This window comes from Felis catus, chromosome B1 (genome assembly GCF_018350175.1).
Source record: "Felis catus isolate Fca126 chromosome B1, F.catus_Fca126_mat1.0, whole genome shotgun sequence".
In the NCBI taxonomy this organism is placed as follows: Eukaryota; Metazoa; Chordata; class Mammalia; order Carnivora; family Felidae; genus Felis; species Felis catus.
The window spans coordinates 141,259,844-141,286,720 of record NC_058371.1 but is presented as its reverse complement, the minus strand read 5'-3'; the positions used below and the strand labels follow the sequence as shown (position 1 = coordinate 141,286,720).

Genomic DNA, 26,877 nt, shown 5'->3' with positions numbered 1-26,877 from the left:
TGAAGACAATAAATACGTTAGGACACCTGGGTGGCTAGTTGGCTAAGCATCAGACTCTTGATTTTGGCTCAGATCATGATCTCACAGTTCATGAGTTTGAGCCCTGCATCGGGCTCCATACTGATAGTGCAGCGCCTGCTTGGGATTCTCTCTCTTTCTCTCTCTGTGTGCCCCTCCACTGCTCACTCTCTGTCTCTCTCTCTCTCAAAATAAATACATAAGCACTAAAAAGAAAAAAAAAAAAGACAGCAAATAAGTTAGGTCCAAACAGGTTTCATCATAGATCTGGGAGTTACGACATAGATTGAAGGAGGGGTAACTGATAGGTCACAGGAGTAGAGAGAGCATAGGGAGAGTGATGATTAACAAACTGGAGGTGGGGACTGTTTCACTTAGGGAAATTAAAATGTATGCATCTGTAGACGAAGAAGGGCAAGCAAGCACCTGGTACATAAACCAAGGCAATATGTGATAATTTAGTCTCTAGCCTCCCCAAATCACTTGACATACTATATTCTAAGGCAATGATGGGCAGTGACCTAACCTCTCCCATTCTCTCCCAGGGTCTGTGGCACGCATCACAGAACAGCACTTGAGAGTGACAGATACTGACTCGGATGACCGTCAGGTGATGTACATCATGAAGGAAGATCCTGGGGCAGGGCGCCTGCAGATGGTAAAGCATGACAACCGAGAGCAAATCTCTGTTAAAGGCCCCATCCGGAGTTTCACCCAGGCTGACATTACCCAAGGTCAGCTACCTCACTTCTGCCTGTACAGACTTCTACAGAGCCACCCACAGTAGTAAAATGGGAGTTCAATGCCTGGTAGCTTATGGCAGCAAACTGCACTCTTTGTTTTGAATAAGAGCTGAGTTATAGTTCCATTTATGCTTTCTTGTCTCCTCAATTTTTTGTTTAAAAAAAAAACTATCCTTCTTGGCTAAAATGTATTCATGCTTTGACATAGCATTGATGAAATTTGGGGCGATTATGGAGGGAAAAAAAAATCACTTTGACTTGCTATGATGCTCAAAAGTGTGCGTGAGAGGGAGAAAGGAAAAAGAAGTGAATTGGGATGGATTAAGGTGAAAATTATGCCTGCCTTAGGTGAACAATTTATATCTCTTTTTTAGCTCCCCAAAGAGCACAAGTTAATGAACTAAGCAAAATGGAAGGGCATAAATCGGAGCTGCCTGGGGGAGATTACATAGCTCATCCCTCCTCCAGGAAATGCTGATGTAATGTAAAAGCATAAGTGTTAAATGCTACGTAGTTACTGTACAATTCTTCCAGGGGTAAAAGAAAAAAAAAAAGTTATGTAATGGGGGAGAAAAGTAACCCAAATCCAAAGTCATGTGATGATGTGCAATTCCATTTAGAGGTGGAAATATGTCCTCAGGAGAGGAACTAACGGTCTTGTCCATGCATTAACACTCAAAATGGGTAGCAGCTAAATTCTCACTGGACCTGTCTGTACTTTGCCAAAGGGAGTGGAATAGACGAAGGGATAGTAATATCTTAGTTATCCTTGCCTCAGTGTCTCCTTTTTAAAAATGAGACCAGGCACCTCTCCCCAGATGTTTGGTTCTATTTACATTGCTAGGTACTTAGCAGTGAGACTGTCCCTGAACAAAAATGTAAGATGTTGAGCTTGTCCCTTTTGATCCTTTTGACTTCGATGTAGAGTTTATCTGTTAACTCTTTGGTTGGTTATATCCAGTGTTGTTTCAAAAATGACTTAAAGCTGCACTGGGAAATGGGATTGATGAGCTCTGGGAGGAATACGGGCTGGGGCTCCGTGTCCCTTGCCCTGTGACATGGGTGTATAACCAATGATGAGGGTGCTGTTGCTGCACATATTCCATGTGGGCAATTTTGTTAATCTGGTTACTCATGAGACTTCCTTAGAATCTTTCACAAAAGCTGAGCCTCAACCATAAAGCAGTCCTACTTGGGATGATTTTATTATGAGAGTGTTTTTTATTACGAGGAAGTCAATAGTGGGAGGGGAAAGGGAGGAACTGAAAACTTTAGATTAAAATGTCTACAGCAATATCAAAGTGAGGAAGGTGTTAATTGATTCGCTGGTGTGAATACCAATCAGATTCCCACCTCATGCTTCAGAAATAAGGGCAGAAAGCACTAATAGCGAATCTTTATTTTCTTGTCCTTTTTTACAGGCCAGGTAGAATACAGTCATGGGAAAGGAGAATCTGGTGGGAGCTTTGCTTTTAAATTTGATGTGGTCGATGGAGAAGGCAACACATTGATCGGCCAGTCATTTTCCATCAGTGTTTTGGGTAAGGGGGCATTGGGTTTCAAAAAATATTCCAGCAGTTCTGGGGTTATATAGTCTACACTGTGCTTACCTTGAGGCCGGAGCCTTTCCTTTACCCAGCCCACATGGGAATCTGGAATACTGTCCCCTCTATTGTGTGAAGCTGATCCTTGGTGCACTCCCTGAGGGACAGGCCTAAGGATTATTCTGATTTTACTCCTGGGCACTAGGCCCAGAATTGAAGAAAGGAAGCTGAAAGGATCCTCTTTCAAATTACTACTTCTGATATTTTCAGAAGACAACTCCCCACCAGTCGTCACCACCAACAAAGGGCTGGTCTTGGATGAGAACTCGGTGAAGAAGATCACCACTCTGCAGCTCTCTGCCACGGACCAGGAGAGTAAGCCTGCAGAATTGATCTATAGAATCACTAGAAAACCTGAACTGGGCCATCTAGAGCATGCAGCGTCACCCGGTAAGCCTATCGCCTCTTGCTTCATCAAACCAAAAGTTGGGATTTAGTAAGCGTTGGGGGTAAGCCATGTATGCCTAGAATCTGCCGTTGTTAGTATTTACTTTTTGCATTACGAATTTTGACCATTATATACTGCCTTGCATTACATTTGGCATGCAATAGATACTCAATAATTTCTTGCTGAAACCTGAATGAATGATTGCAATTTTATGTAAGCAATCTTGTCTCCATAACTAGATTGTCAACTCCTTGAGGGCAAACACTGCACCCTGTTCTTCTAAAGTCTGAGCACCAGGCACAGTGTGATGCACTGTGCTTAATCCAGGAAATGTAATTCAGGAAAGGAACGCCTGGATGGCTCAGTCAGTTAAGCGTCTGACTCTGGCTGAGGTCGCGAACTCGCGGTTCATGACTTTGAGCCCCATCTCAGGGTCTGTGCTGACAGCTTGGAGTCTGGAGCCTGCTTCGAATTCTGTGTCTCCCTCTCTTTCTTCCCCTCCCCTGCTCATGCTCTGTCCTTCTCTCTCTCTCTCTCTCTCACTCAAATATAAATAAACATTAAAAAAAATGTTAAGGTAATTCAGGAAATAGCAAGTGAGCATGTGTATAGAGCAAGATTCTAGTTTAGCTGCTGCTGAGGAGAGAAAAATAGATATAGGAGATCCCAGCCTCACTCTCTGAGAAAACGGTATAGGACATTGCATCCTCACCCTCCAGTGTGCTCTATTGGATGAGATAAGAAACCTCTGCACATAACCATATATAAGAGAAGAATATGGCAGGTATTTTAAGAGTTGTATAAACCTGGTGTCATAGAAGCTCAAAAATGGGAGAGGCTAAGGGCACCTGGGTGGCTCAGTCAGTTAAGCATCTGACTCTTGCTTTTGGCTCAGGTTATGGTCTCAGGATTCATGGATTCAAGCCCCACATCAGGCTCTGCACTGACAGTGTGGAGCCTGCTTGGGATTCTCTCTCTTTCCCTCTCTCTTTGCCATTCCCCTGTTCAGTCTGTCTCAAAAGTGAGTAAATAAATGTTTAAAAAAATGGGAGAGGCTACATTGGGTAGGAAGGTGCACAGAGATGGCATTTAAAAGAGTCCTTAGAAGGTAGACTTTGGGCAAACAGAAATTGTGTTATTTTCAGAGATGGGAATGGCATGGGGGTACATTCCAAAAATGATGAGTGGCCCAGTTTAGCTAAAGCATATACTCTGAAAACAGGAGTAGGTGCAGCTCTTGGGCAGAGTGAGATTTTATGCAGGGTCCTCAAAGCTGGGATAAGTAATCCCTATTAAATTCAATAGGCGATGGAGAGTTACTACAGAATTCTGAGCAGGTTAGGAAAGCGAAATTCATCTAATGTCTAACAGATGAGTGAAAGAAAGAAAAAGAAGGCAGTGATAGTGGGTTGGAAGTTTCACATTTGGGCTCAATAGTCGGTAGTGAGGTTTCATCCAGACGGGCAGCAGTGGGTATAGGAAGGTGGGAATGATGTAAGCGATAATACCTGGCACCCAGTAAATATTCAATAGACAGTAGTTGGTGGAAGGAAGGGAGGGAGGTAGAGAGGGAAGGAAGAAGGAATTTCAGAGTGGAAACCTATAGAAATTGGCTGAATGGATGTGAGGCACTGAAGATGCTTGCTGAACAATGTAAAGGCAGAGGTGTCTTTCTTTCGTACATCATAGAGGCAGTGATCATTTGCAGGAGATTTAGAGCTTCACTGGTTTCCTTTGGATTTTAAGTTACAGAGCCTTCATTCTTTCAACCAGGGGAATGACAAAACAGAGGATGTACTCACTGTGATTCTACTCACTCTCTAATACAGGAAGTCAGAGCATAAGCAAACAAGCAAGCAAATGCATCCTATAACAATGGTTATGACTATTAGAAGGAGAAATAAGAATGTTCCAGGGTGCAGGGAGAAAGGGGGTAAGGGAAGAAGGACTCCCTAACATAAGATGACACTTGAGAAGAGGTCTGAGGAGAGTGAGGGAGCCAGCCATGCTGATGTTGTAAGGAAAAGGCTTTCAAGACAGAGGGGTCAGTGAGTATAAACACCTTGAGTTGGGATCAGCGTGGCACATCCAGTTCCAAAGGCAGCAAGACCAGTGTGGCTGGGGCAGGGTGAATGAGAGGAAGAATGAGAGGGAGACCCATGGTGAGAGATGGAGGGTAGTGTGTCAGAGGATGGGAGGGGAAGGCACACCGTGGTGATAGGGATGGTGGAGGGGAAAGTGTTGAGTCTTTGGTGGGAGGGCATAGGGGAAGATGGGGAGATTGGCAAAAATCCCTAATGCAGGGGTGCCTGGGTGGTTCAGTCAGTTAAGTGTCCGACTTCAGCTCAAGTCATGATCTCACAGTTCGTGGGTTTGAGCCCCGCATCAGGCTCTGTGCTGACAGCTCAGAGCCTGGAGCCTACTTTTGGATTCTGTGTCTCCCTTTCTCTACCTCTCGCCTGCTCATTCATTCTCTCTCTCTCTCTCACTCTCTCTCTCTCTCTCTCTGTCCCTCTCTTTCTCTCTCTCAAAAATAAATAAACATTCAAAAAAAATCCCTAATGCAAATGGAAGCAAATGGCCTACCCTTTTGTCCCAAAGTTCCTGGGGGAAGAATGCACATCAGCACTCCTAAGACCTTGGCTGCAGGAGATATTTGATAACTAATTCATGAGCTAATTGCTTCTGCCAGAATTCTGTCAGGTTGCTGATTGTATCTCTCCAAAGATGAAAGGGCAGACTCTTGGCTGTTGTGTTAGGCAGCTGCATCCACACTGTACAGAGCTTGAAAAGCACTGAGCCTTATGCAAGGCACTGTGAGCTGCCTTCCTGATGGTAAACCCCAGCCCCCGCTCTTCTCTGACCCTGGGCTGTATCAAGAGTTCAGCGTGAGGCTGCTTCAGTGACTCCTTTTCTGGTTTTACAGTCTCAGCCTTCCCTGGGCTTAAATTCTGGTTGCCAAGACCAATCCAGTGCTGCTTAGAGAAAGGCTCTTAATGATCATACTTCTCCCTTGGGAAAGTACCCTCCGCAAAAGGAGGGAGGGCTCCCTTTCCCCAGGACACTTCTTTCACCTCCCTTTTCCACCAGGCTTGGCTTCCTAACCCACTTGACTCGCACTCCCTCCAGTTTTTCTCCATCCACCTGTTTCTAGAAACTGTCAGTGGACTAGATATGAGGATCCAGCCCCCTCCCCTTTACCCTTAGGGTCCCCTCCCCATTGCTAATGGAACAGAGCTTCCCTGCCCCTTCCCACATCTCCAATCCCATTCTGAGTCATTTCTGTAGCATTTAGACAGAATTCTCACATTCCCTGTCTGCCCTAAGAGAGAATATTTTTATGAATTTGATACTTTAGATGTAAAAGGTGTCCCTTCAGAGGAAATGCATGTTGATATCTTACATTCCTCTCTTAAGGCAGCTGGCTCAGTTTCGAGAAAAGCCTCTGCACCTTGCCTTTTTGCCTCAGTAGGTGCGGATGGATCTACCAGGAGCTGGGGTGGGCTGGCCTGTGCTTTGCGAGAAGCAAGCTCCTAGGCCAGTGTCTTGTGGTGCAGGCACTGAGCTATTTTGGGACTGATGCCTCTCGGAATTATCAGTTTCCATCAGTACCTGCAGATATCCTTTCACTGGTTAACTATGCAGTGGACTTATTCTCATACTGTCTGTCTTGGTCAGTGAGTTGTTCTTTTTGGATAGACAGGACAGGTGTGGAGATCCTATTTTTGTCCCCTGAGATCTAGGGAGCCACAAGCCTGTACAGACTGTGTAGAAGACAGACATGGGCCTGCCCATGTGTGCCCTTTGCAAGGTTGAGGGGCCATCCCCTCATGTCAGGGACCCTAAAGATCCTTGTTTTCCTGTGAAATCAGAGTAAGGAGTTATTAGGATAGAAGCTAAGTCTCTGGAACAAAAAGACTCTAAATTGCGGTGCCTTCCACAAGAAATTCATTTTCTCTCACAGAAAAATCCGGAGGCAGTAGTCCAGATGGCCTAAAGTGGCTCCATGATCCTCAATATGAGGCTTCCATCTCTTTCTGAGGTGACCACTGTAATTGTTGCCATTCCCCAGCCAGCAGTAAGAGGCAAAGGCCAGGGGAGCCCACATCCATTTCTATTTTAGGAATATTACCGAAAGAACACACATCAATTTTGATCACATCCCAGTGGCCAGAGAGTAGTCAGACAAAGCTGTGAGATGGCTGGGAAATGTAGACCCTAACTGAGCATCCAATTGCTTAGCCAACAGGGAGGATTTGTACTTTTCAAGTCAGGGAGGAGTACAGCAGTCTCCAGCATAGCACTGGTTCTCACCTTCACCAAACACTGACTGAGTAGCTGCTGCAGGAGGAAATTTGTTTTGGAGGTGGGAGACGTGTAAACAAACCTGTGCAAATGCGTTTCAGTAGCTGTGACAGCAACATTACGGGACAGTGAGAGCCAACGCACAGCGAATTCCACCTAAGAGAGGTGTGGTAGTGAGTCAGGAAAGACTTCCCAGAGATGATGCTTTAGCAAAGGTATTCAGTGGTTTCCGCTTTCTCTCACCCTCTTTCAGTATCCTGACACCAACCAAAATAGGATGCACCCATGGCTTTAGTTTGGGTTCTCCCCGAGAGCAGAGGTATGTTAGTGCACTTAAGACTGCCGTCACAAAGTACCACAGACTGGGCGACTTAACAAAGTCTCACGATCTGGAGCTGGAGGTCTGAGATCATGCTGTCAGCAGGGTTGATTCCCTCCGACGGCTGTGAGGGAGAATCTGGCCCAGTCCTGTCTCCTCAGCTTATAGAGATGGCCGTCTTTGTGCTCCCAGGGCATGCTCCTTGTATGGGTATGTCTGTGACAAACTTTCCCCTCTTATAAGCACATTAATCAGATTGGATTAGGGCCACTCTAATGATGGTATTGTAACTCCTTCCATCTGCAATGATCCTATTTACAAAAAAGGTCACATTGTGAGGTACTGAGGGTTAGGACTTCATATGAATTGGGGGGCGAGCGGTGGTAAGGAAAGGGATACAATTCATTCCGTGACCGGAGGCTCTGAAGTAGAGAAGCTGAGAGTCCCTCGCAGCCTGAGTCTGAGGTAGGACACACGCAGTGTCACAGAGCTATCCACAGCTCTGCAGAAAGCAGGAAGGCTGAGGCAAAGGGAAGGCAATTTCTTCAAAGATACTTTATTCCCACGCTGCTTCCCTGACCTGGACTGGACTTTCTCTAATGTGCTGGCCCTCCAGGGGAATTGGAAAAACTGACAGGGTTAATGTGGGTCTCTGTAATACTGCCAGATACATAGTTTAGCCAGCGGGTTGGTAGCTGAAAACACCTTCGATGGGATTAAATGCCTTCAAGATATTTCAAACAGTAACTACCTGCTGTGACAGCCAGTAGGGACAATATGTTATTGGAAACACCATCTTGATGGGGAGTAGCTTAGGTCTTCCAATGCCCAATTAACAAAGGCCGGAATTTTTTCTTACATGTATAAAGATTGAAAATCTGTGCTCAGTAGGACCTCTTAGATAGGAATTAGAGTGGATGAACTGAATTCATTCACCAACCATGCTTTGAGTACCTGTTGTGTGCCAGGCACTATTGTAGGTGCCCAATAGTGAAGAAACAACGAAAATCCTCGTCCTCTTGAAGCTTATGTTCTAGATGCAGCGCGTTACCCTCTGGCACTAGGTTAGGGATATCGGACAAGACAAATGTTATAGCCAAGAAAGTATTCTAGAAAAAATGAATCAATTAAAAATATTACAATGGTGATATTACAGAGGTAGATTCCCGAGTGGCTTTCGTGATTTTTCACTATTTTTCTGTGTTTTTCACATTCTCTCTAATAGGCTTGTATTACTTTTATATTGGAAAAAAAATTAAAGGATAAGGGTAAAATTCAAAAGGCTCCTCACCTAGCCTGAAAAGGTTAGGTGAGTTGTACAAAAAGTACTCCTAGCGAGCATAAACTTTAAAGTTGGACAACCTTGAGCTCCAGCCCCAGCACTGCCCTCCTATTAGCTCTGTGACCTTGGATAGATCACATTGTTTTTCTAATTTTATTCGTGTCATAATCTAGAAAAATGGACGTAATATGCCAACCTTGACCTCCCAGAATTGTTACAAGATACAACTCAATATACATAAGCAAGTGTGAAACAGTGTTCTACACATGGAGTAGGTGCTCAGTGTTTGCTAGGTCGACTTGGGAAAGGCTCATTAAGATCAAGCCTAGAGCTGTCATATACTGCTAGTGGAAATATAAAATTACCATTTAGTTTGGCAGTCTCCTAAAAAGTTAAGCATGCACCTAACATTCCCACCATTCCACTCTTAGAGATTTACCCAAGAAGAATAAAAACTTAAGCCCATACCAAGACTTGTGCACAAATGATCATAACAGCTTTATTTGCAATAGCACAAAACTAGAAATAACCTAAATGTCCATCAACAGGTCAATGGAGAAACAAACTGTAATAAATCCATACAATAGAATACCAGTCATCAATAAAAAAGAACAAACTATTAGTACATGCTGCAATATGGATGAATCTCAAAACAATAATGCCCAGTGAAAAAAAGCAGGCATAAAATAATACATAGCTTATGATTCTAATTATGAAAAAATTAGAGAAAACCCAACTAATCTACAGTTACAGAAAACAATTGATTTGTTTCTTTGGGATAGGGTAAGGCATGAGAACGGGAAGAACGGAGGGATTATACAATGTCAGTTGAGAAACTTTTGGGGTGATGGAAATGTTCACTATTTTGATTGAGATGATAGTTTCATGGATGTGCCCAAGCGTACTTTAAATATGTGTAATTTATTATATGTCAATTTCCTCTCAGTAAGAAATGTTAAAAAAGGGAAAGATCAATTCCAAACCTTTCTTTCCAAGAAGAAGAAAAAATCTATCACCTTTCTTCATCACTCTTAGACTATAAAAGACTCATATAAAGGGAACAGTGAATTAGGTGACCAGTTGATTGCGAGAATCCATACAAGAATTTCCCCATGAGCTGTGAGGATGGATTCACAGCAGGGAAAAAGATTTAAATTTCTCAGTGCAGCCAGTCTGAAGTTATTAAATTTTTAAAGAATGGTATGGATTTCTGTCCAGAGCCACAAGACAAAGCGATAAGACAGGAGGCTATATTTTTTGCCTGTCAAGAGCTGATGTAGCAAGCACAGAAATATAAAATTCCTCATCAGAAAAATAATGCCCCAGTATCCAGGAGACTGTTGTATCTAGGTAACAAATTTCAAATGATAAAGAGAGTTGTAAATGTATAAACCATGTGGGTTGATTTTTTTTTTTAAAGATAAAGCAGTGATATTGATGCCACAGTTACATGTAAAACAGTCAAAGTAGAATCTCTTTGGGTTTTTTTGCTAAAACGACAAACTGGTTTCCCCAGGATTAACAATGACAAATAACAAATTCCAGGAAACAGCAAATGAATTTCAGGACCAAACCAAAAGACCAGATTCAATGGATTAATACCCCATCACCCAGAAACAGAAAGAGGGAATTTGTGCTGAGGGACTAAAACTACATTTGATATGGGTTCGTTTCAGTCTTGGCTGACACCAGAGGATGAACCACGGAAGCCCAAAGCCCTAAGATAGGAGCAAGAAGTCTGGGCTGTTTTGATAAAATATTGTCGGACATTTAAAAACATAAGATGTTATTCATTTGTGGGATATGGATGTTATCTAAAATCACTTTAGGTTTTTTTGTTTTGTTTTGAGTTTTAAAATGACTGAAAAAAAATGTAACGTGTTTTCTCTATATCATGTTCTTAAAGGATACTGGCTTTTTAGGTCATTTTAGAGTTGAGATGGAATTATTGCTCAAACCCCAAAGTCATACAGTATGTTTTGTAACTGCCAGCCTGGCTAAAGTGGTATGTGAGAAGCTAGAATCGTACACCGGAGAGTTGAAAGGGACCTTGAAGAATATCCAATGAAATCTTGGATGCCAGGCTCACTAATCACAGAAAAAAGGCTATGTGTAGCCAAGCCCTGTGACTCCAGTGTTCAAAAGCTAAGTCATGACACAATATTAAAAATTAGGGCAGGTTTTCAGAAAGGACTCTGAGGCTATAGGGGAATATAAAACCTAAGAGAGAGGAGTTTGGAGACTAAGGCAATGGCTCTACCTTTCACAGATTTGACCTGCGTACATGAACCCCTAGAGAAAGGAGAGGAACAATTATTGAGCACCTGCTGTTGGCTTGGCACATAGTAGAAACTAAATAATTAAGTTAACATGTGCTCCCACAGAACGTGTGCTGTTGTATATATATATACACACACACACAAACAACTCTAACACAGCGTCTCAGAGAGAAGCATATAAATGCTATGAGAGAGAAATACAAAGGACTCTGTATGATGAGAGTATGGCATTTCTCTAGTATTAGAAGTATGGCTAGCATTTTGACATCCTTTCTCTGGTTCTCTCTTCCCCTTTTGCTAGGTATCCAGATTAATTCCTTTACTCAAGCTGACTTGACTTCACGAAACATTCAATATATCCACTCCAGTAAGACCGAGAAACATTCAGATGCCTTCAGCTTCACACTCTCAGATGGAGTCAGCGAGGTAGGCAAGGCACTCTATTCCCTCAGTGAATGGGTACTGATTCTGCACAGTCTTCCTTGATGCAAAGCAACTATGCAAGCCTCACCTTCCCCTACTCTCACCCAAGGCAAGTGGTGGCTTCTGACAGCCCTGGGGCTCTCGCCAAAGGGAAATCACCCTGGATTCCAAATCAGTCAGCATGCCGGGAATGGGTGAAAGGAAAAGTAGAAAAAGCACTACCTTCTCCATGGGTGGGTGCTGAGGACAGTTGTCCCACCTGCACTTTCTGCCATCTAGGTGACGCAGACTTTCCATATCACCATACGCCCCGTGGATGATTCACTTCCTGTTGTACAGAATTCGGGGATGCGGGTACAGGAGGGTGTGAGGAAGACCATCACAGAGTTTGAGCTCAAGGCAGTGGATGCCGACACAGAGGTAAGAGCACTCCACTTGGTTCTCTGGTTGAATGAGAGGCTGATCTGTTGCTTTGTGACTATGCATCCTGAGAGTAGGGCAGAAGGGTAAGGTTCATGCAGGCATCCTTAAAGGGTTAAAACCTAGAAGATACTGTGGCCTTCTGGAAAATAGAAACTAATAATATTTGAGATCAAATTGGTTTTAAACACTTTCTCGAATCCAAAATAACATTCTCTCTCTCCCCTGATTACATGTAATAATCCTTTAACATGCTGATTTTTTAAATCATGATTCATAGAAAATTAGATTGATGGCATTTTACCCATTTTTTTTATTTTTTCTCATTAGAGTGAACAAGTGTTTTGGATACCTATTCATTTTTCCTATCATTTTACCTGCTTCATTCAGACTTCTCTGAATGACAACTGATTATTAAAATTTGAGCATCCTTACAGAACTAGGCTTTATTCAGTAAAACAGAGCACATAGAGACTAAACTCTAAATCTCATGATGCTTTCAAGTTAAAGTATCTAACATTCTGGCATGATTCAGCTCTCCCATAGAAGAGTACCATAGCATTTGTTCATTAGTTCTGTGTGTCTTTCCCTGTGCCAGTCCTCAGTCGTTCATTTATTCTCAAAAACATTGATTACCTAGTAAGTGCCAGGCTTTGCTCTAGATGCTAAATAGAGGGCTGTGAACAAAACAAAGTTCCAGGCTTAGGGAGTTTCAGCGTTAGGTTAAGGGAACAGACAAGAAAGAACGTATAAACATCATGTCAGATAGGATAGGTGCTATGAATAAAAATGAAGCAAGACAAAGGAGATCAAGATTGAAGGGTGTGTTATCTTAGACAGAGTGGCCAGGGGAGTCTTCTCTGAGGAGCTGATATTTGAGCAGAGATATCATGAAGTGGAAGAACAAGGTATGCAGTTGTCCGAAAGAGTCACTCTCTGGGAAGAAGAACCAGAAGTGCAAAGGGCCTGCAGTCAAGGTGCTTGGAACCTTTGAGTTACAACAAAGAAGCCAAGAAGCCAGAACCCAGTAAGCAAGCAGGAGAAAAGAGGAATGGGGCCAGAGAGGAAGCCCGGCACTAGGCCACAGAGGGCCTCATTGGCCCAAGTCAGGCCTTTGCATTTATTCTAAGTTGGTGGGAAATCATTGGAAAGTCTTGAACAGAGTTTTCTACATCTTTCTTTTTTCTTCTATGTGACACCCTAGAAGCCACAACTAGACAGGGGAAATTAGCTTATGTTCTGTCGCATATGGGATTCTGTACATGGGAGTTTTGGGAAAGTGGAGAAAAGGTTAGGAAGGAAATGAATGGTTTGAAAAGTCTAGTTCCTATCATCCTGGCAGAGGTTAAAAATTCAGGCTTTTGAGGTGCCTGGGTGGCTCAGTTGGTTAAGCAGACAACTTCGGCTCAGATCATGATTTCACAGTCTGTGGGTTCGAGCCCTGCATTAGGCTCCATGCTGACAGCTCAGAGCCTGGAGCTGCTTTGGATTCTGTGTCTCCCTCTCTCTCTGCCCCTCCCCTGCTTGCTCACTCACTCTCTCTCTCTCTCTCTCAAAAATGAATAAACATTAAAAAAAATTTTTTAAGAAATTCAGGTTTTCCCCTTTGACCCTTAAAAGACAAATCTAAAAGTCTTCTTCTGACACCAGAAGGCGCCAGAACATAAGTTCAATTGTAGTAACCGATATAGTTTCTCTCCTTAGTTTTATTTTTGGCACCTGTAAGGCAAATGCAATCCTTATTTTATAAACATCTTTAGGTGTGGGTATCCTTGACCACCTGCTGGCCATCACTCACAAATCCGGTTTCTGCTACAAACTTCTTTTCTCCCCTGGCTTTGTATGCCCTCAACAGGCCGAGTCTGTCACGTTCGCCATTGTGCAGCCTCCACGCCACGGCACCATCGAGCGGACCACCAATGGGCAGCATTTCTGGCACACCTCCACCTTCACCATGGAAGACATCTACCAGAACCGGGTCAGCTACAGCCATGATGGCAGCAACTCCCTCAGAGACCACTTCACCTTCACTGTGGCTGATGGGACAAACCCCTTCTTTATCATTGAGGAAGGAGGAAAAGAGGTAAGGGGCAAAGACAGTGGGGAGGGAGACACGGCAAAGTGTGCCCAAGTTTGTCCAGAGGCAGAACATGGCATTTTTAGGCCAAGAATAGCAATGTTCTTATTGTCACTAATTGGCCTTGGGCAAATCACTTAACTTCTGTAAGCTTCAGCTTTTTACCCGTGAAATGGGTACAATTTCAGTTAGTCTAAGGCTCAAAGGAGGTAATCCACAGAAAGTGTATAATATTGTTGGCAAATATCATGCACAAGAAAGGGTGATATTGTTATTATGACTGTCATTATTTCCCTTTTCCTTTTTCCCACCCATTGACTCCTTTCATCCAGTTTTTCAATAATCTCATATGATTCTAGATTGTCTTTTTCTTTTCTGTGCCTCCTCTGTCAGCCAGAGTTTCTCAATCTCCTAAAGAATAACCTGGTTAAGAGTGTGGCTTTTAATCAGTGTCGAGAAGACACTGATTAAAATTCTAGCTCTCTCACTTACTAGCTGAAATGTCTTTGTAAGTCATTTACCCTTCCTAAGCCTCAGCTTCCCTGTCCTTAAAATGGGGATGATATCTGCCTTTATGATATATGTAAAGCACTTAACGCAGTGCCTTACACAGGAAGCATAGGAAACATTCAATAAACTGTGGCTATAGTATCATCATCATTGTCATCATTTTAGGACCAGCTCATGGAACAGGTTAACAGTGTTTTTCTCTTAAGGTCCTAAAGTTGTCAAACTTTTTCTCTAAGAGAATTTCTCCATTCTCCACTACCTTCCCTTCCTTTATTCCTCAGCCAGATTTCCAGCAGTATCATAACCCCTGGGAATAATTGCAACTCTGATAGAAGGTGGGCCCGAGGACACGGCTGCATGTCAGGCATCTGTGTCTGACTCCGCAGAAGCAGTTCTACTGAGCAGCATGATCACACCCGACTGTATTTCAGGATAACAAAAGGGTCAACTTCTCAGTCCTGCGGAGTCCTTTCCTACTCTGATGATGCATGGGCATGATTCCTTTCCTGGAAGAAGGATCCCCCTGCATCCCTTAGAGACAGCCTGTGTGAAGGTCATTCTCAGCTGGCCCAGGTGCTGGTGAGACACCTCTTGGGATTGCCTGCCATTTCAGTGTCTGCACTGCGTCACCGTCTGGCAGATCATCACTTTTATTTTCTCTCTTCTAAACCGTAGCTGCTCCCCAACTTAATTTGACTTTGAGAAGAGAAAAAGATTTCAGGATGAATCAGCAAGAGGCTACCTCTCTGATAAACACAAAAGGTCATAGTAGTCTCCAGAGGGACTGTATTATTTTTGAAATGGAAATTATTTAGGACGGTTGCAGAAGATTGAAAAGCCAGTGGCTTGCTGCCCTGTGTGCTGGTGTGCCTTATTTTCTAAGGAACAGTGAGGTTCTGAGAGCAGACCACGTATGTGCAGTGTGTGTGTGTGGACATGTATCTTGTGTGACAGTGAAATTATAGACCAGTTTCTTTTCACTATTCCCACAAACGCTTTTATTCTTGATTTCCTTAGCCCCTTTCCCCCTATGGACAGTTCTCCCTCAAAAATAAGGAAAGAAAGGAAGAGAATATCGTCCCATGAAACGTCTTTTCACATCTGGCAGAATCACACCTGGGGACTTTGACATTAACCTGTTAATGATGAGTTTAGTCCACCTCTTATGAAAATGTTAACAAGAGTCATCAAAAGGAAAAGAGTGCAATACTGAACACAGCTAAGGAATGCATGGGTGTGGGAAAGTCAACTTCCTTAGCAGGTAGAATTGCAGGAAAGTGCCACTTTCCTTGCTTTCCTTGTCATATTGTCCCCACTTTCTCAGCCATCATTCTTCTCTGTGCCTCATGCCAAGGGGGGCAAGCAGTAGGAAACTGGCTCAGTCACCCATGCTAAAGTGCCATCAGATTTCAGGGGTTGCAACTCTGTAGGTCCCAGACCTGACATATTTCAAATGTCTGTGAATCATGACTTTTTTTCTTTTGGCTTCCCCCACAGGTTATGACAGCAGCACCTCAGCAGTTCCAAGTAGACATCCTCCCAGTAGATGATGGCACCCCTAGAATTGTTACCAACCTGGGGCTCCAGTGGCTGGAGTACATGGATGGCAAGGTAAGGCCTTTCCATCTGCCACATTCACATGAACCAACTTGGGCTATGTCCTTATTCAGGGCAACTTGGGGATAGAAGTCCGGTTCCACTCATGTTTATCCTTCCCTAAGGGAGCTGATTTTTCTAAGATTGGCAAGCTCCATGAGTTTCATTAAGATTGTATATAGTCTGGGGCGCCTGAGTGGCTCAGTCGGTTAAGCGGCCAACTTTGGCTCAGGTCATGATCTCGAGGTCCGTGAGTTCGAGCCCCACGTCAGGCTCTGTGCTGACAGCTCAGAGCCTGGAGCCTGTTTCAGATTCTGTGTCTCCCTCTCTCTGACCCTCCCCCGTTCATGCTCTGTCTCTCTCTGTCTCAAAAATAAATAAACGTTAAAAAAAAAATTAAAAAAAAAAAGATTGTATATAGTCTAAGATGTTCTTACAAAGTGACTCCCCAAAATATAGAAGCTCGAACAAGATAGACATTTATTTTCTTTTTTTTCTCACATAAAGAGTGGAAGTAAGTGGGCAGTCTAAGGTTCTACGTGACCGTTCAGAGATGCTGATTCCTTCTGTCTTATTGTTCTGCATCGCTGGGTTGTTGCTGTTAACAACATAGCCAAAACTCTTAAACTATTCATTGACATTCCAGCCCATAGGAAGAGGAAAATAGAGAAGTAGAGGGCAAGGAACTTCATTTTAAACAAGTGATACAGAAATTAAATACATCACTTGCACTCATATTATTTTGGCAAGAAATTGGTCATATGGCTCCATCTGTTGCATAAGTGGCTGGGAAATAGTCTCTAGCTGGCTCAGCTAAAAGTTTGTTAACTAGAAGAAGGGGAGGATGGGTTTCAGGAAGCACTGATGAGAAGAAAGTGAATATTTTGTAGCTGAGTATCCTCAAAGGACTTCTAGTTTAGAAATTCCTTTCTCCTCCTAAATCCCAATTTGGTCTTTTTAAGATATGCCACGATTCTTACCTGGTTACATATCAAGCATTAAATCCATATGCACTGAGTCCTTTCTTTTGTGTGTGGTATCCCCTCCAGGATGTGGATTTTCTCATCTCCATGGAGCTAATTGGTTGGCTGTATATGTAGCTGCTGTGCTATAGTTTTCTATTGAACTGGTTGGGATTTTTTCAAATTAGTACAAACTCCTCTCATCCCCTATGTCATTTTTTCCCCCATATTCAGAACCATCCCATTCTCTTCTCAACACTCTCCAATTGGTTTTCTACTTCCTGCTTTTATCCTACTGCAATAACTCTTATCAAGTCACCAATGACCTTTATTTTGCCAAATCCAAAGGTCACTTACATGTCTTTACTCAATTAGACCTACAATATTTAATACGTTGAATACCCCCTTTTTTCTCCCAAACCTTTGCTCTTACTAAATATTTGTTGAATGGATGAATGAGAGAATTAAAGTTTAGCCAGTGTATTTGGGCAATATTTGGGTATTTATCTTACTCAATTTCAAGCATTATGATTGACTCCTATAAGGTATAAAGTGGCCGTCTTCCCTGTATATTATCATTGTTTCAAAGTTCCAACCTTTCCCACCATCTCAAATCTCTCCTCCAGTCCAGATGGAATTAATCTCTCCACTCCCAAAAAGTGTACAGTACTCTTTTTGTATCTCCTATTATGGCTCTTGCCACAAGAGTTACCTTGCTCATGAACCTTTCTTTCCCAATAAAGTGGGAACACCTCAAGGACAGAGGCTGGGATGGTTGCTGTCCTCATACCTCTTCAAACCTGACAGAGTTTTCCATGCAGTAAATGTGCTCAGTAAATCATTGTTGAACTGAATTAATTCTGAGTCAGAGGGTCTTGGTCTGGCTTTATTCCCACCTCAGGAATTAAATGTAATGGGTTTCTATTCCAGGCAACCAACCTGATCACCAAGAAGGAACTGCTGACCATGGACCCGGACACAGAGGACCTGCAGCTTGTCTATGAGATAACAGCGGGCCCCAAGCATGGCTACGTGGAGAGCAGGCTCCAGCCTGGCAGAACTACTGTTACTTTCACGCAGGGTGGGGACTCAGGGACCCACGAGATGGGATAAATCTGTTCTAACTCTCCCCACCGCCCTGATCTTTTCTCACAACCACTTCCAGCTACTTATCCCCATGTAACTTATTTGTAAACAAACAGATCTTTTAGTGTCTAACCATCCAGCTTTGGAATTTTACTTTTCCTGATTTCCTTTTCCTATTACTCTGAATTATGGCAAAAACAATTTTTTTTTTTCTTTTTGTCCTTACCGTGCTTCCTCAGCTTCCAAATGCTTTAGGTTTTGGCAAGATTTAGTAGAAAGATGACATATTGATTGGTTTTCTTCTTCTTTTTTTTAAATTGAAGCATAGTCGACACACAATGTTACCTGAGTTTCAGGGGTACAACATACTTGGTTTTCTTTAAAAACAACCACTATACTTTATGAAATATCTGTGATCCTGTATGGTTTATTTTTGTCCTCAAAGGATTATGGATTGTCTTTTAAGTCTTCAGCAAAGAAATTAAAATCAACATGGGTAGGTTGCTCAACAGAAATATTTTCCTATTTTGAAATTTTTTTTTAACGTTTATTTATTTTTGAGACAAAGAGAGACAGAGCATGAACAGGGGAGGGGCAGAGAGAGAGGGAGACACAGAATCTGAAACAGGCTCCAGGCTCTGAACTGTCAGCACAGAGCCCAATGCGGGGCTCGAACTCATGGACCGTGAGATCATGACCTGAGCCGAAGTCGGACGCTTAACCGACCAAGCCACCCAGGCGCCCCTGTATTTTCCTATTTTGAATCACATCAAGGACCATTCTGTATTTTAGTTTCTTATAAGTATGTCAGACTCTTCTAGACTTCTTTTGAGGATGGACCTTACTTCAAGCAGTTGTTGCAAAAACTTACACCTTACAACTCAGGCACCATGTTTCCCTTTTCTTCCTGTTCTCAATCTTGTGTTCTTTCCCAGAAGAGAGCATGTTTTCTGTGCCTTATGTATGAGCTGTTTTAATACACCCCAGCTTTTCTTAATAGCACGTACCTTCTAAAGAACCTTATTTAGGAAGAAGTAGGGGTAAGTATGAACATGTATATACAGAGGATGGAATCAAAGACTTTTCTTCGTCAGCTCTCAGATTTGCCTTTAACATTCCAGAGAGATTCATTAAAGTCCTTTTTTGCCAAGACCCTGGGATTCTCATTTTACAACAACATAAGGTACTCTCTGTACCTAAGTACCCTCTTTTGTCACACAGAGCTATAGGATTTTATTTTAAAATCTGGAAGACACATTTATTTTTAAGACTACTATCCCTTTTTGTTCTTAGGACATTAATTTCTGTCTGCAGCCCATTAGAAGAATAAACTGGGTATGTTAGTGTCGAATCTACAAGACTGCCTTTACATCCCCAGTTAATTCACCATGTGTTTCTTCTCACAGAGGATGTGAACTTGGGATTGATCCGTTATGTGTTGCACGAGGAGAAGATCCATGAGATGATGGATAGTTTTCAGTTTCTGGTGAAAGACAGTAAACCCAATGTGGTCAGCGACAATGTGTTCCATGTTCAATGGTCCCTCATCAGCTTTAAATATACCAGGTACAAGGGTTATTGGTGTTCATTCTTTTTTTTTCATTCTTGAGAAATATATCAGGCAAACAGAGGAAATCAGATTGAAGTACCAGGGGATAAATTCTAGTTATCTGATAATGTTGGTGGTGGGTATAACAATAATAAAAATAACATCACCAATTTTTTTTAATACTGTTTGTATCAGGCACTTGACATACATCATCTTGTTTACTACTTGCGGTTGTAAGGTGAGTGCTATTGTTATCCCCGCAAGAACAAGGCAATGGAGACAGAAAGAGGTTAACTAGTTTACCCAAAGTCTCATAGCTAAAAAGTGGTAAAACCAGGGTTAAAGTCCAGTGATCTTAACCATTGTGCTTTACTGCATCTCCTACAATTATTTTTGCTTCTGTCTTCAAGTTTTAGAATACAGTTGAACTGATAAGAAACAAAATACACATTCAAGTTCTGAAAGTAATCACTGGCTCATAATAACAACATCTTTGCCTTCCCCCTACATTCTCTCTGTTCTTGGGCTTGTATTCTCCCCCTAGTTCCTTTGGTGATCATAGAATTCTATATCTTTTGGAACAAATTCATAGCCTAATATAGGTAACTCTTTTAAGGTGCTTTTATAGCCTGTTGGGTGGTTGAGAGGCAAGTAGGCACCAATTTTGGTAAAGATAGGCAAGCACAGTGTTGATTTTTAGAGGTCAGATTATAACTAGGGTTATAATTTTGTGGGGGAGATAATTCTTTAAATTTTTTTTTACTGTTTATTTTTGAGAGAGAGAGAGACAGAGTGCAAGCAGGGGAGGGGCAGGAGGTAATTCTTTTGATCTACATTTCAGAGACTCACTACTCTAAGAAATCAGTTTCATGATAATTCAGATGAAAGTTGGAATGGGGGTTAGGGGATAACCTACAAACCTGACTTCATGTGCCCAGTCCTGGGCTGTTCCAGTCTTAGTCACACATACTTAGAAAACTTAGTGGAACATTATAATCAACTTTTTATATGTAAGTTCTGCTGTTATTTTTCTCTTGTTTGTATCTCCTTAAAAATTAAATAAATGGTCTAAACCTGATCACTTTTTCTGGACAAGCCTCCAACTTTTAATGGGCTGAATAGTACAGAGTGTTCCAAACCTGGAAATGAGGACTGACCTGTCAGGGGCATTTTGCCTACAACCCTCACAGCAACAAGACATAAGTAGGCTCTGGGCAAGGCAAATGAACCTGTGATCATCATCCTCAGGGATGAAAACCAAGGCCCAGCTCAGGCCCCACTCACTTATGGCTTTTCTAAACCTAGATAATTATTATGAATTAATGACACATGGATAGTTTGCCTTCTACTTTGCAAAAGCAATACAAATTCATAGCAGCAAGCTAAGTTAACCCTGTATCTTAAACTGTTTGGGCTGTTATAACAGAATACCATAGATTGGGTGGCTTACAAACAACAGAAATTTATTTCTCACAGTTCTGGGGGCTGGGAAATCCTAGATCAAGGTGCTGACAGATTCGGTGACTACTGAGGATCCTCTTCCTGGTTCATAGACGATTGCCTTCTCCATGTGTCCTTACGTACTGGAAGGACCAGGGAGCTCTGTTGGACTTCTTTTATAAGGGGAGCAGTCCCATTCATGAGGGCTCCACCATCATGACTAATCACCTCCCAAACATGATCACATTGTCGTTAGGATTTCAACATATGAATTTGGGGAGACATGTTCAGTCTATAGAACCTTGTCACTCCCCAGTGTCACAAAGCTCCATTTGTCTTAACACCTTTGTTATATAGGCCTGATTCTCTGCCACCACCCTGGCTCCTTTGCACACTTCCTGGAGATCTGGTCCAGTCAGTTTCCACCCGAGCTAAGTCATTAATTGTCTTCCAAGCAGCTTTCTTTCCTAAGAACCCACTGAACTATTCTAGTTACTCTACCACACGAGGGAGAGATTGTTTGTCATTCCTCTGCGTTTTGAAGTACAACGTGCATAGCTCCTATGTGCTGCTCATTTTCTGAATGACTTTCAACTCCCTCTGAGAACAGGGCAGATACCATTCTGCATCCACAGCCTTCTTGGTCACTTGGTGCTGTGACTATTCCAGGTGAACACGTTTCCTCAATTTATAACCTGGCTTCCTAAAGAAACTAAACTTCCTATTCTATGAACTACCTGACACCAGTAACCAACCAGGAGAGACAGACATTAAACAAGTGGATTCTTCACAGCCCCAGCTCACAATTTCAGAGACCACCTTTTTGTGTGCTTCCAGCTACAACGTGAGTGAGAAAGCGGGGTCTGTCAGCGTCACAGTGCAAAGGACTGGGAACCTGAACCAGTATGCCATCGTCCTGTGTCGCACCGAGCAAGGGACCGCCAGCCCCAGCTCCGGAGTCAGCTTCCAGCCAGGACAGCAGGACTATGTGGAATATGCTGGCCAGGTAGGATGAGCGAGGAGGCCTCTGATTCCTGACCGCCAGCTGGCACCACCAGGGCAGCACTGTGGTCATTGGCAAGTGAGGTGCCTTCCCCCTAATTTTTACCCCTCTTCCCTTTCCATTGGTGCCCTTCCTCAAGTGATTTTCCTGTGTTCCCTTCCCACAGGGCCTAGTTCCTCCCAGTTAATCTACTCTCCATGTAAGTTTTAACTAAGTTGTCTAGCTTCTCAGTCTTTACATTTTGCTTCATGACCACAAAAAGTCTCCATTGTGTTCTGTGTGAGACTTTTGGCATCCAAACCCTTCCTCTCCCCTCACCTTCTCTACCTGAGAAGGAAAGAGAGAGTACAGGAAGATGGTTGAGAAGCCCTTGGAATAGCCTGGGTGAGAGATAATGGGAGCTTGAGTTTCAGTTATGGAGTAAAAGTGGAGACAAGTGGGTGGATTGAACAGATGAGTAAGAATTGATAGAATTTCACAGTGGCTTAGATAGTGGGCAGAAGTGGGAGATGGATGGTGATGCCCCTTGCTGGGAGGGCACACTGTCAGAGGAGCAGGTTTGGCAAGGACTGGTCTTGGCTGTGCTTCTTCGGACAGGCCGAGTGTGAGGTGCCTGAGATTGTGAGAGGACCGAGAGGACAACAGTCGTGGTGGTAGTGGTGGTGATGGTGATGGTGGTGGTGGCAGCAGTTGGCAGGGGGTGCAGAGAGCAGCTGGGGCAGAGGTGCCTGAGCAAGTCTCTACCACAGTGGTGGTAACTAGAGCCAGGGTGGGGATGAGGCAAAGAGCGGAGAGAGTAAACACAAAAGAGAGAGGAAGAGGACTTAAACAGTGAAGTCCTTTATGGCAGGATGCCCCGTGTTTACCATCTTTTACATATGGGACAATAGCTGGCACTTACTAGGTATTTCTTCAATGCTTTTGCAAAGTAGTTTCACCATTCTTAATGACATCGTAAATCTCTGTAAAGAGGAATGGGCTCTCTCTTTGAGGCATTTCAGCTGGGCTGAGGTCAATTTAAATGAGGAATGAGAAAAGAACAAGGAATCTTTTAGAAAAATAATAAGAACATTTATTTGTGTTTGTCAAGGAAAGACAAAAGGCAGTGGGTTCTAGAGCTAAATAGAGATCTAGGGGTGTGTCTAGTGGGTTCTAGAGCTAAATAGAGATCTATGGAGTGTTTTGAAATGTGGAGCTTAGTAAAACTTAATTTGATTAGTTGATTAGATATGGAATAGTAATTTTCTGCTGATGAAAATTATGTGTTTTTCAGATTTGTGTGTCCCTAGAGATTGATGACTATTTTACATATTTTAGCTATCTCAGTTTATACAAAGTACAGCCTGGGCCTATTCCCTAACCTTTTAGTTTTGAATAAATCCATAACCCTGGTTCCATTTCAAGGTTTTATCTTTATCTTTTTTTTAAGACAAAGTAAAAACAGAATAAATCCCTATAAGTTCATGATTGTGTGAATATAAAATAATTTCTCTGTCTTGCATCAGGCTAAATTCATATACATTATAGACCTATCCTATCTTAATGACAAAGGATTTAGTTAAATATAATGTTAAAATTTAGTCTGGCTTGTTCATAATGTAACTTTCTCTGGATTCAAACTCCATTATCCAGTACACTGAGATTCTATGTCAATTTTGATTGTGTAAAAACAGTATAACCATGGTAATAAGGATAATATCTCGCATTTGTTCAGTGCTTTAAAATATACTTCAAACTTTCATTATACATTGTGTCTTTTAGTCCTTCCAGTAAATATGTGAAATAAGTGTGTGAAATTATTATTTAGCTGATGAGGAATCCAATATTTGTAAAAATTCATAGACTATCCCAACTTGAGACCCCCAAAACTTCACACTCCAAGTTCAAAGATCTTTCCAGGTAAACTTGCCACAAATAGAAGGGGACATGCGTAATCAAATCACTCTTGCTCCAAGTGAATTAATAAAATAAGATATGAATAGTTACCAACCTGTTTTTCTACAGTCACCAGATAGTAGGAGGTATCTTTGCGTTCCATGTCCCTATACAGTAAATCAGCTCCAATGTATAGATGAAGAATATGAAGACATAGCTAAGTGTTCCAGGTGATACATCAAGAAGTTGGGGTAGAAGAACCAGCTATTTCATTCAGTGCTCTGCCCACTAAGCTTGGGTCCCTTTTCCCAGGATGATCTAGGGGAGCATAGCAGGGGAATCTGAAGCACAATGTAACTCCTTGCTGTTTCCTTTTTGACAGGTGCAGTTTGATGAGCGAGAGGATACCAAGTCCTGCACCATTATCATCAATGATGATGATGTGTTTGAAAATGTTGAGAGTTTCACCGTGGAGCTCAGCATGCCAGCATATGCCCTATTAGGGGAGTTCACCCAGGCGAAGGTCATTATCAATGACACTGAGGATGAACCCACATTAGAGTTTGATAAGAAGACCTACCGGGTCAACGAGAGCGCTGGTTTTCTGTTTGCGCCTATTGAAAGAAAAGGTCTGTTGGTGCCAAAGGTGACAACAAGCTATAATAATAGCTAACATTTTTTTGCATCCTTTTTATGTGCCAAGTGCTTATGTACTGTATTAACTTCTGTGTGTAAGTGCTTTACATGTTTAATTCCCAGAACAACTCTAATAGTGATCCTACCTGTAGTGAGTACTATCAGAAGGCTCCTCTTCTTAGTTCAAGTTGTTAGTGCTCCCATTTATTCTTTAATGGGATTAGAAGACTGGTTATATTTGGCCTTGCAAATTATTCATGAACTTAGAATTCTTAATCAATCACCCGATCTATAAATATTTAGTAGCTTTGGTCAAGCAGGGAAGTTTGTAAGAAATGGCTTCTCATCTTAGTCTTGGAAGACAGAAAATATGTTTAAAGATTTTCCTTTGTGACTGTCACAGATAGAGCTCAGATGAGAGATAAACTGTGTGTGAGAAATAAAGGGCAATGCTTGAGGGATTGAAAACAAAACAAAGATCATATGCATTTATGATCATGCAATATTGAGACTTTAAAACTCATGGAAATGAAATCCCCCACTCAAAACCAGAACATGACTATAAGTGATGAGGTCAGATTTTTTTATTGAATCTGCTGACTGGGTATTAGTGTAACAAACACTGTAGATAATGCAAACCCTTGGTGATGCCGCTTGGAAAACAAGTAAGCCCCATTGATTGCTCTGGGCCAGCAAGCCAGACCCAAAACAGGCTGTCTTCCAGGGACGTGGCAGCACTAATAAGCAAAGTCATTTGTACAGAGAGGCAGGTTTTATTTTGTTTTGTTTTTCTTTTTTTAAACAAGCCAATTTCTCCCTGAGAATTAAAGTACAGAAGTTTATTCAGAAAGGCGGTGAACTGTGCTCAGATCACTACCTTCGGGACACAATTACTTTGCTACTTAAAGTACCAAATATGTCTCTTATCTTTCTACCCGCTGTGGTCTTAGATGGTGGGCAATGAGTCTTGTGAATTAACAGAGCACAAAATTCACGGAATAGGAAATCCATTTTAAGTTGTTTGGCGAAGTATCTGGGGTATATTAAATCCTCAAGTGGTTTATACCACAGGCTTAAGAAACTGCAGTGCAGGAAGGTTTCATGTCAGAGTTTGAACAGAAATAGTGATGGAATGTGTCAGAGGGAACCAAGCTTACCAAACTATCAGCAATTTTAGAATTTGAGAAGTGCTCATTCAAATGCTTTGGTTTTCTTACCATTTGTATTTCAGGGGATTCAAGCAGCATCGTATCTGCAATTTGCTACACAATCCCTAAGTCAGCTATGGGAAGTAGCCTCTATGCTCTAGAATCGGGCTCTGATTTTAAATCTAGAGGGATGTCTGCTGACAGTCGTGTGATATTCGGGCCTGGTGTCACCATGTCCACCTGTGATGTCATGCTCATTGATGACAGTGAGTATGAAGAGGAAGAAGAGTTTGAGATTGCCCTGGCAGATGCTTCTGACAATGCCCGCATCGGAAGGGTAGCGTCGGCCAAGGTGCTCATTAGTGGTCCCAATGATGCCTCCACTGTGTCCCTGGGCAACACGGCTTTCACTGTCAGCGAGGATGCAGGTAATAGAGAGCATCTCTGGGGTTCCATTACCCATTTCCTTATCTCTTTCTTGAACAATTTCTGCTTAGTTTTGAGAATGTTCTTAAGGCATTTGAGAATGCCGTTCCTCAGTGACACCCTTGTCGGTCTGAGACATGTAATACTACGCATTAAGACCAAGAAACGAAGGTAGTGAAGGATAGAGAATCCCTTCCACTTTTCTTGCGCTGGTTACTGATGACAGGGAGGGATCTGGCATAGGGCTTCATTGGCTGATCTCTGTGGTCCGGAGGGAGGGCATGGTACTAAGCACTTCGGCTTATGAAGGCAAGAATGTGATCTGGTGGAGATGGGAGTAAGTTATTTAGCATACTGCTAGCTGCCAGAACAAATAAATTCCAAAGTTTCAGTGTCTTAACAAGTGAAACTTTCTCCTTCATATAATACCCCTAAGCAATCAGTGGGCGTATTTCTTCCACCCAGGCACCTTTCCCTCTTTTGGCGCCACAAGGGTCTCAAAGTCTTCTGCATGCTGCTAGCAGACATATTACCAGAAGGGGCAGCAGCTGTGCTGAGCATCCACTGATCTGAGCCACCTGGTCAAGGCCATTCACTTCTTTGAAGGTGATATTCTGAGGGATAGTGGGAACTCATATTTTTGAGCACTTACTGAATGCCAGGCACCATGCCATCTTCATTCCATACATTCTCATTTAATCTTCTGTAGAAAAGAGAACATTAAATAGAAGAGCAAATGGCAGCTCAGAGAGGTGAAATAAAGCTTCAGAGATCAGTAATGAATATGG

The 26,877-nt window shown here is 42.4% G+C and overlaps 1 protein-coding gene across 2 annotated transcripts in view; it reads left to right on the top strand.

The window, feature by feature from the left end:
- The window catches only part of FRAS1 (Fraser extracellular matrix complex subunit 1), a 426,958-nt gene that overhangs the window by 346,554 nt on the left and 53,527 nt on the right, over positions 1-26,877 (top strand). For both annotated transcript variants that reach the window (XM_045056179.1, XM_023253019.2), the window contains 12 exons: positions 564-752; positions 2,183-2,302; positions 2,576-2,755; positions 11,240-11,364; positions 11,641-11,781; positions 13,637-13,864; positions 15,866-15,979; positions 17,857-18,007; positions 19,419-19,578; positions 21,839-22,007; positions 24,262-24,508; positions 25,747-26,091. In XM_045056179.1, coding sequence (XP_044912114.1) covers positions 564-752; positions 2,183-2,302; positions 2,576-2,755; positions 11,240-11,364; positions 11,641-11,781; positions 13,637-13,864; positions 15,866-15,979; positions 17,857-18,007; positions 19,419-19,578; positions 21,839-22,007; positions 24,262-24,508; positions 25,747-26,091 — 2,169 coding nt within the window. The remainder of the gene's footprint in view (positions 1-563; positions 753-2,182; positions 2,303-2,575; positions 2,756-11,239; positions 11,365-11,640; positions 11,782-13,636; positions 13,865-15,865; positions 15,980-17,856; positions 18,008-19,418; positions 19,579-21,838; positions 22,008-24,261; positions 24,509-25,746; positions 26,092-26,877) is intronic.